The sequence below is a fragment of the Papaver somniferum genome, unplaced genomic scaffold (assembly GCF_003573695.1).
Source record: "Papaver somniferum cultivar HN1 unplaced genomic scaffold, ASM357369v1 unplaced-scaffold_18, whole genome shotgun sequence".
NCBI classification, from domain to species: Eukaryota; Viridiplantae; Streptophyta; class Magnoliopsida; order Ranunculales; family Papaveraceae; genus Papaver; species Papaver somniferum.
This window is the reverse complement of record NW_020627707.1, coordinates 5,467,445-5,478,221: the sequence shown is the minus strand read 5'-3', so window position 1 is coordinate 5,478,221 and position 10,777 is coordinate 5,467,445. Positions and strand designations below refer to the sequence as shown.

Here is a 10,777-nt window from a genome sequence, read left to right as displayed (position 1 = left end):
TAATCAATGAGTAAATAAGTTGGTCAATACACAAAATATTTGCAAATTTCGTTATTTTGTGTAGTGCACCTCCATATTTTAGTGTGTGTGAAGTGCACCTTTTAAACATATCTGAGATTATGCACCTTAGAAAATTTTCAATTCCACTCGCAGACGCATTTTCGAATATAATGGAGTTCCTAGTCAACCAAGCTGTCCAACATAATGGTGTTGCAATTTTAGGCCAGACCGTTTTCCCATTGGATGAGAAAACTTTTAGTGCCATCTTTTACTACGCGGCGTACCAAATCCATAAAACTTTTAGTACCAACTTTTAGTACTGTAATTTACTGCATTGCTACGATCCTGTGAAATTTGGTACACCACGTAGCAATTAATACAATTACGCATATATCACATTGAATTCCCACAACACTATAGTAAGAATTCCAAACATGGGAGGTGAAACTACAATGAAAACAAGTTTTAATCTGAGGAGGAGGGTTTGGATTTGGAAGCAAGTTTTAATCCTCTGGCTTCTAGGGTTTCAATTGTTTCCTGATGGATCATAAAAGTTTGAGTTGGAATATCAGGGGATTGGGACAATGCAATAAGATTGTTGCTATTAGAAATGCTATCTTGAAGAATAATCCTACTATTTGTACAATTCAAGAGTCAAAGAGGGAAATAGTGGATGATAGCCTGATTCAATCTCTATGGGGTAGTAATCGATGTAATTATGTTTATCTTGCATCCGTAGGTGCTTTTGGAGGAATCATTGTAATATGGAAAGATGGAATTTTGGTTATGGAAGATCATCTGTTAGAAGCATTTTATGTTTCAGTTAAATTTCACAATGTGGTAGATGATTTTGTTTGGGTGTTTACCTCAGTTTATGGGGCTTCATATGATGTATATTATAACCAATTCTGGCAAGAATTGAGAGATGTTAGAGTATATTATGATGAACCATGGCTGTTGGGGGGAGATTTCAATGCCATACTTGCGGATGATGAGAGAAATGTGCCAGGAGGTGCAGTTGCAAATAGAAAGTCTTTTAAAGCTTTGATAAACAGATTATCTTTGATTGATCTTACGATGGCTGGCGGTAGGTTTACCTGGACCAATTCACAACAGCCTCTTATATTGATAAGGTTGGATAGATTTCTTCTTTGTCCTAATTTCCAAGTTCATTGCCCTGCTCTTTTGCAAATGAGGTTAAGAAGGCCTATTTCAGACCATACACCAATTTTACTATGCTGTAATTCTAATGAGAACTTAAGAGCTCCATTTAGGTTATATAATTTTATCCTTAATCATCCTGATTTTCTAAATAATCTTAAAATTTGGTGGATGAATTTGAACTTCTCTGGTAAACCCAGTTACATTTTTGCAAAGAAACTTTAAGCTCTAAAATTCTTTATAAAGAATCGGAAGAAGTCGACTTTTGGTAATTTGCAATCTCAGTTAGATAATTTGAAGCTTACAATAGATGTTTTGGATAATTTAGAGGAGATCACTACTCTTTTTTATGATGATTTTATTGCGAGGGAGCAAGCTAAATTACAACATGATTCTCTGTCTTTGAATTTAGCTAGGAAACTTGGTCATAGAGCCAAGGAAAAATGGCTAAAAGATGGAGAAAGGAATTTTGGCTATCTTCACCAAATTGCTTCTTTCAAATACAAGGTCAACAACATAAATTGTTTGAAAATTGGTGGGAATTAGTGTTATGATAAGAATTTGATAGCAGATGAAGCTACTTCGTTTTATACTTTATTATTTTCTGAGTCGCATAAATCTAGCTCATACTTTGATTTTTCTGATATACCCAAACTTTCGTTTGAGGAATGTATGAGTTTGGAAAAACCCTTCTCAGAAGATGAAGTCAAGCAGGTGATTGATCAGTTTGGTACTAATAAAAGCCCAGGGCCTGATAGCTTTACGATGGAATTCTATAAGTCTGTGTGGGACATTATCAAGACCGATTTAATGCTTGTTGTTAAGATTTGAGTAACAATTCGCTTGATTGGAGGATAAACTGTACGAATATTACTTTAATTCCTAAATGTAGAGGGGTTGTTTCTCTTCATAATTTTCGGCCAATTAGCTTAATTGGAAGTGTCTATAAGATTATTTCTAAGTTTTTAGTTGTAAGATTGAAAGCGGTTTTACCTTCTATAATTTCAGACTATCAGGGAGATTTCATATAGGGAAGGAAGATTCAAGATAGTATCTTAATAGCTTCGGAGCTTATTGATGCTAGAATTAGGCTACAACAAACTGGGTTAATTTGCAAGGTAGATTTCGAGAAGGCATTTGATAATGTTAATTGGAATTGTGTGGATATTACTTTTTCCAAGTTTGGTTTTGGAATGAAGTAGAGGAGTTGGATCAAGTGGTGCATTTCAACAACGAGATTTGCAGTCCTCTTGAAAGGTGAGGCAACTAAGATGTTAGAAACCAAAAAGGCATCAGGCAGGGAGACCTTATCTCCCCGTTCTTATTCATCCTTGTTGTTGAAGTGTTATCTCTAATGTTCAAGAAGTCTACAGCCGATGATTTGATTTCAGGTCTCAAGGTGGACATGAATGGAACTGTCATTAGCCATTTACAATTCGCTGATGACCTAATTGTTTTTTTGGAGGATACGGAAAGCCAGGTACATAACTTAAAGAACATTCTTTTATCTTTTGAAGTTATTTCCGGCTTGAAAGTTGACTTTAGGAAAAGCACAATTGTAGGGCTTGGTCAAATGCATAATGCCGAGTCTTGTGACGATATTTTTGGTTGTACCATGACTAAGCTACCCATGAACTATTTAGGAATACTTATTGACAGTAATTCTAAAAGTAGGCTGGTGTGGAATGACATTATTCTGAGATTTCAATAAAAGCTTGCTACTTGGAAAAAGACGTTTTGCCAAAGACTAAGTATGATTCAGAGTGTATTATCTAGTTAACCTATCTACTATCTATCTTCGTTCTAAATGCCGATGGTGGTAGTAAAACAGTTAGAGAAGATCATGAGGAGTTTTTCATCGGGTTAAAATAATTCTTCTAGGAAGAGGAGTTGGGTAGCATGGTCTACGGTTACTTTACCTAAACGCAGGGGAGGAGTTGGAATATAGAAATTACAGATTGTTAACAAGACTTTACATTCCAAATGGGTTTGGAGGTATGGGACATAAAAGCAAGTATTGTGGAGGAGAATTGTAAATCAGAAATTTGGGGGTGCAGCCGAAGCACTCTTCCCAAATCACACAAATAAATCTGTTTGTCATAGTCTATGGACTGGTATTCTAAATGCTAAAGAATTTGTTAAGTCTGGCTCTGTATTATCTGTTCACAATGGTGAAAGCATTCACTTCTGGGTCGATACTTGGGTAGGTGAAATTCCACTTAAATTGGCTTTTCCTACGCTATATAATCTCTCTAGGAGGAATTAGGATATGGTAGTTGATATGGTGTTTGCCGAGGGAGCGTGGGATTTGCATTTTAATAGAAATTTGAATGAACATGAACAAGAATTGCTTGAAGTGGTAAACTTACTTCAATTAATTGGTGAACCAACATTGTCGCATGAAGATGATGGAAGAATATGGAGATATGGTGATAGCTTCTCTGTATCCAGTGCTTATGAAGCAATGGAATCTGAGGGCCTTCTTCATTTTCCAGATAAGGAATTGTGAAACTCTTGGTCCCGCTAAAGGTTTCTTTTCATGTTTGGACCCATGTTTCAAAGGAGCCCCCACTCTTGATTATCTCTATAGCGCAGGTATGATTCAAGACGCTAACTGTTTACTCTGTAGAAGTCAGGTTGAAACAAATGCACACCTATTCTTGCACTGTAAAATAGCTTCCGAAGTTTGGTCATATTTCTTAAGTAGTTTTCATGTTTGTTGGGCTTTCGCTGATGATGTGAGAAAGAATTTGTGGGAATGGGGTGTCAAGAAGAAGACTACATGCAGGATAAAGAAGATTTGGTGTTTATTGCCTTTCACCATATGGTGGACTTTGTGGAATGAGAGAAATGTCAGGCTATACAACAATGTTTCAAGGAGTACTAGGTAGATCATTATAGATGTTAAATGTTTGTTATTCAATTGGGGCTTGAACTCTTATGTTTATGATGGTTTTTCCTTGTCCACATTAAATTGTAAGTGGGGTGTGGTGGTTAACACATCCATGTAATTATCCGTTGTTGTCACTTTTCCGGTGACGGTGAACTTTTTAATTAAAACTTTTCCATTTTCCTGTCAAAAAAAAAAATACAATGGAATAACAAGTGCGTGACATAGTCACCTAGTCTTCCAAAGTTGCCAGATTGATTACTGTTATCGAACTGAGCTTTTTGTAAATGCAGCTGCAATTAGATAACCATTGTTCTCACTTCTTAGTGACTCATTAAATGGCACCCAGATCATGTATGGCTCAAATATCTTTCCAACTTCCAATAATAGATAGAGTGGACTGCATTTGTGAACACAAAAGCTAGTAATTAAAACTTATACCACGGATATTCACCGGGATTGTTATAGCTATGGCTATATACAATATAATCCCTATAAAATAATAGCGTCGGGACCGCCAAAATTTATCGATTTCTCGCGATATTAAATAATCGTATAAATTAATATTTATTAATTAAATTATATATTAATTAGTTTATCAAAAAAAAATATTATTATATTATTGGATATCGATTATTACATGAAACTAGTTTGGAAGCCTAACAAGCTAAGCTCCAACGACATACTACTACATTAATTAAACAGGTTGCTGTGCTAGCCTACCAGTGAGCCTCATGGGTAACCTAGCCAAATGAGCCGAAGCGGATGGGGGCTGAGATTGTGTCACAAGGGGGCAAACTAACTCTACCTTCCATGTTAATTTCTGCAATATTACGCCATTGGGGGCTCGAACCTGGGACCTCCTAGAACGCATGAAATTTTGGGGAACGAGGATGACCAGCTGAGATAGGTGCCCGTTCTTAAAACTAATAAAGTCAAATTACATGGAATTAGTTGGTAACCTACCAACAATCTGGGCACAAACCCCTTCCTGAATAGTAATACCTATTCTATCAAAAAGAGACCCTCCTACTTTATAATTAGCTTCTTGACTAGCAAGACAAATTTTCAGTCTTTTAAAAAATATACAAGTATCTTCACTTAACACACCAAAAGTTTAAAACGGTAGAACACCGAACTCATACCCCATGTTCTAAACATTTATCCAAGTACTTATTACGTTTGTGAGTGACTACAGCAGAAACAGCTTGGCCTGGTGTGAAAGAAGTGATTCGGGTAGTAGTGAAGGGAGAAGCAACGGTAACATCAAAACAAACATCCCGACTGTTATCCCAGTTATAAACAAGCAAGTCTGCAGGCCTGATGGCATGAGCGGTATTAGACAAAAAAACCCTTAGGAACTTCTTTAATTCTAATAAAAAAATAATCAACAAAAAGAACCAATACACCTTATTCCATTGCAAATTGTTTTCATCATTGTAAGATTCGTTCAATAGATTACATTTTATCAAAGAGTCCAAGTAAAGCGTTAGGTAATAAAGGAACTAGCATAAATGTAAAACTAAATTTATATAAATCCGAGAGTTATTAATTTATATATTTGAAGGGACCTATAAAAAGCTAAAAAAAAATATTATTTTATAAATTCAACGAATTATTAATTTAACATGTTGGTCCCGATTTGGGACCGGCAAAATTTATTAATTTATCGTGATTATTAATTTATCGCGGATTAGATTATAGGGGTTCTATTGTATGCAGAGCCGAAATTGTTCGATTATTGTCTGACCCACCGAACCATAAACAAGTTGGTTATCTTGGGAGTAAGATCGCGTATCTGTAAACAGAAAGGGTCGCGAAATTTTCATAGCACATGGCCTGTGGGGTTTATTTTGTCCTTCGTCCATTCTTTTTTCTGATGTAAAACATAACTTTACGGGAAAAAAACGGTTTAGTCCAAAAACGTGTCAAAAAGTATGAATTAATCCATTCCGAGTTAACTAGGTACAGTTTAATCCAAAAGTTATTTCAAACATAGAAAATACACATATAACCTTCCTGCTTACAATTTAGTCCAAATATTCACAGTTTAGTCCAAAATGACGCATGATGATGTCAGCAATTTTAAATAATATAAAAATAATTAGAAAACAATTTATTTTTCGAACTGCTTGTCCAATATTGGCAAACTTTATATATTCGGAAAGCTCTTTTCGAGCTTGATAAAAAGAGTACCCATGTGACCATATAATTTTCATTTTTTGAATATCTTAATTTACACTGGTATACGTGTACACATCTACAAAATTCTAGAAAATCCAAAGACAAAAGAAGGTGCACATGTTTGTACACCACATACAACTCCACCTAAGCACCAACAAGCATGCTATTCAAATCTAACAGAAGCCACTTTTTTTGTCGAGAAGTATCCTTCCTCTCAATTACCTTGAATGTACCCTATACATGCAATGCAATCCCAACAGAGTCGCTACAAAAGCATTATAAAAGAGATCCCCACTCAGATTAAGCACATGACAGATTGTTTAAGATAAAGAAAACTTAGTGAGCCTAATGCAAATACGCATTGGAAAGACCAAAGTAACGCATGATTAGTTCAACAATCAGAACGAGACTAATAATTTGATACCACCACATCAAAAATCCACAATGCGGAAACATGAGACCACTACATCAAAAATCCACAATGAGACTAATAATTCCCAGATTGTTTATGTATCAAGAAATGAAAAAAGATTGTTCACTAAAATTTGATTAAGAGTCCTAGAGTTGGTTATTGTGTACACATGTAACTTCTGACACATGTGTACAACAATGTACACTTATATTATAGGTGTACAAATATGTACACATGTCATTTCTGTCACAACAAACCATCAATGACTCTTCACTACTAGTTAAACACTAATCCAGGAATATATGATTTGATAAACCAATAAAAGTGGCCCTTACAAAATGGATTTTCTTGGTTGTTTATTCACAAGTATCTGTTTTGCTACTGTGATTGACCCTCCAACACGGACCAGAATGGTCCAGTGGATATGTCTTTTTGATGTTACATTTCTGCGTATGTAGAGGTCATTTAAAAATAAAATACTACAGTTTTAAGGGTCAATTTTTAATCTATCAGATTCAGCAGTATTGGGTTCGATTTTCAACCTAACAAGTAGCGACGTAGCATCCATCTGCCTTCCATTCCGGACTAAAAGGTAGCTTACTTGATATTTGTGCATCTTTAAGTCCTAATTCTTCCGAAGTAATATGCTCCTCATTTATATATTAATCAATTTGGCTCAACATGACCTACCCAATATGCTTTGTAGCTAATCTAAAGTCTTCCTATACGTGCACTAGTTTGTACACCTGGCCATCTATGCAGCATAATCTTATCAAGTCAATCTATTTTGCATGTGCACTGATTTGTACACCTTAGTTACTTATGTAAAAATAAGCTTATGGAGTCATTTTTTCACATGTGCACTATAATTATACAGAAGATACTATCTTTACAAAAGATAAATGGACCATTTCATCACTACTAATGTTTTTCATTATCTCCTAACTAGTGTTTGCATGCAAGTAGAAGTTTTAATACATTTCATATTTACAATCCACATCTCTTGGTGTCAGAAGCATGATTAAAAAAAAATCATCGAACAAGTAAAGACGAGAAATAAATGTACCTACGCATATCAACGATTTACAGGACTTGGCTGACCAATCTAAGTGCAACTAAATGACGAAGCATGAATAAAGCCACAATTCATGAAATGGGTTCTACTTCTGTGAGATATCATAAACTATATTTTTCGCATCCGACCATCACTAATTTATTACTTCCATTTCCTTCACCATTATCCATCTCTTAATTAACAGTTTACCTTCATGTATACATTTAACAACCAGTTTGAGAATGGACCTAACTGCAGCTAACTACACATAATCAATACGAACACTTGAATGGACAAAAAATTGGGATAAATGTAAAACTTAATAAATTAAGTATCAATCACTCTCACAATGAAAAATTATTTTAGAATATAAAAACCCGTACATATAGTACCATGACCATAAACACGCAGGTATACAGTTTTAGTTCAGTGCCTGAAACATTCCAAGAACTATTAAATCTTGTAACCACAACAACTATAAGAGAACCTTCAATTCAATAACTGTAACAACCAAACAAATAAATAAATAATGGAATCTCCAAATGCTAAAACGCCGATTATGCTGATTAGTTTTGCAATTTGCTTGCAGATGATATATTTCCACTCTTGCAGAAAAAAATCCGACATTAAAATTAAAGTATAGACTTCTTCGTATTCATCATTCATGATTTCTTAACCCTCTTGATATGTATTCAATTAGATGTAATTATAGTTCAAGATTGTAAAATGGAAAACAATATCAGATCTAAGGAAATTATAGAACGAGATCGCAAATAAATGAAAAAATTACTTTTGTATTGTTGTAATGTTGAGGAATGAATCGATCAACCTCGAATAATCAAATATGAAATGAATTTATCTTGGATTGATTCCGAAAACTTCTGCAGAACCCCTAAATTGATGAACTAAGCCTAAACCAAATATCTACAATACGAAGATTGTAAAAACAATTTGAGAAATCAACTGAAACAGAATGAATCGACAAGAAAAGTGAAACGAGAAGAAACTACTAGCATCGTCTTCACTAAAAGCGACGGAGAGATTTCTCGATTTAGGAAATGAGGAAATAAGATTTGAATTAGGAAGAAGTCATACCACATATTTAGATGATGGGTATTTTTGTCACCGGTAAAAGCATTTTGGACTAAATCATTCACAAATGGACTAACTCGTTTCGGATTGAGTAAATTTGGACTATCTAGTACTAGGCTTGAGAGCGCAGGACTAAAGAGTCTAAAGCCCAATCCTTTTGGGACTAAACGTCAATTTCTACTAACTTTATATATGTGTACGTAATTTGCTATAAATTTCAAGAGTCCTGTTATCAGGAAGGAAAGAATGGATTTGAGGAAGGAAGGATTATGAGGAGGGAATTAAAATTTTGGAGGAGGGATTGACCCCTTGGAAAAATATTAAAATGTCCACGATATCCTTTGATATCTAATGTTGTAGGTTCTGCATAGTCGCACCGTATGGCAATACAATCTCCTGGTGTAAATTGTGAGTTCACTATTCTATATTATATGAAAAGAAGACGAGGTTAAGTACTGTAACTATGTTATGATCGAAGAAACACCAAGTATTTAAATCAAGTTTTAACCACTGTTTTAAGTCCAATCTTTGAAGTAGCTCATCCATATCATCTAGCAGCTCATCTAGTTTGCTCGAAATCACTTGAATAGTATCTAAAGTAGTGCGCAATCACATCAACCCACCACCATATTCATAAAATTTAGAACGTTACAGAAAGACCAAAAGACTAAATTTAGTATTTAAATAAGTTTCCCAAAGACTCATGTCATCCAAAGCAAACACTCATAGTCGAAACACTTGCAACAACAAGTGCAAAAGTAAAGTATTCTTTCGGAAAAAAATGAAATTGTAGAACTTTTATATTATATTGTTTAATTAATATCCGTCCCTAACTAGATGACCTAGTTGTAGTTTGCATAATTTTTAAGATAAGGATGTTAGTAAAACTTAGAAATGATTTATCTCTTAAATTATATCACGGTTTTTCGTAAACTTTATATCATTGAAAAACATTTTAAATACCTACATAACGAATATAAACATAACTATCAAATTATACATATTTCTTATAGTAACAAAAAATAGGTCATCTATTTATGGGACAAAACTTAAAACCAAGTAGGTCATCTAATTAGGGACGGAGGGAGTATATTTTCGTTTTCTATCAAAAAAAATAGCCGTAACCTTCAAGGTGCCCTGTACGGCTGTATTTCTTGTGCTTCTGCTTACACACTGGCAATCCGCAATCTGGCATGAAATGTATCAAAACAGACAATCTTTTTTTTTTTTTTGGTGTAGGTGGTGATGATATTCAAAAAACAGTCTAGACATTCAACTGAATGGTTAGTAAAGTTTGAAGTTTTGACAGTCGGGGTAACTCAGGTAAAAGAGAACATCCACTGAATAGATTCGTTTTCTTTCTAGGTAAAGACCGACATACCGTACTGTCGATTAAAGTAAATATTGCTTAAACAGATGAAAGAACAAATCCTAGATTGGTTCATATCTTACACTACACGAAATCAGGAATTTTGTAACGTTGAAAAAACGTTAGTATCTATATATTCTAACGCCAAAAAGACGTTGGAAATGTGCCGTTATTATTAGTGTTACAATATTTTTTCAACAGTTTATTTTGTTACAATAAAAATTTATTAAATAACGGTTTCATTCGTTGGAATAAATATACCAACGGTTATCTGGTCAGCACAAAATTAATCTGATGTCATTTTGTTGTAACAGATAGCCGTTATTGCACAGATCGTAACGGTTAACCTGTAACAGTTTGGCGTAACAGATACTGTAACGGCGATTTTGTGTGTAACGGTTGACTGGGTTCATAGAAGTTGGCCGATTTTGTCCTTCTAATAGAGACGGGTCTATCAAGGGGCTAATCCAGGCTATAGCCCGTCCCTGAGTTTCGCCCAAAAAATATTTAGTTAAGAAAATTTGGCCGATTTCTGTTCCTCGCCCAATAGTTATAGTAACTAGCCCATTTGATTTTAGAGTTATTTTATAAAAAAGTCGTATGTTTTTAGCTATA

At 34.5% G+C, this 10,777-nt stretch overlaps 1 protein-coding gene across 1 annotated transcript; it reads left to right on the top strand.

Moving 5' to 3' along the window:
* The first annotated feature begins 540 nt into the window (after positions 1–540).
* Positions 541–1,386, top strand: LOC113337968. The gene has a single exon (XM_026583498.1). It carries the CDS (start codon positions 541–543, stop codon positions 1,384–1,386), a length of 846 nt encoding a protein of 281 aa, XP_026439283.1.
* Positions 1,387–10,777: the final 9,391 nt, after the last annotated feature.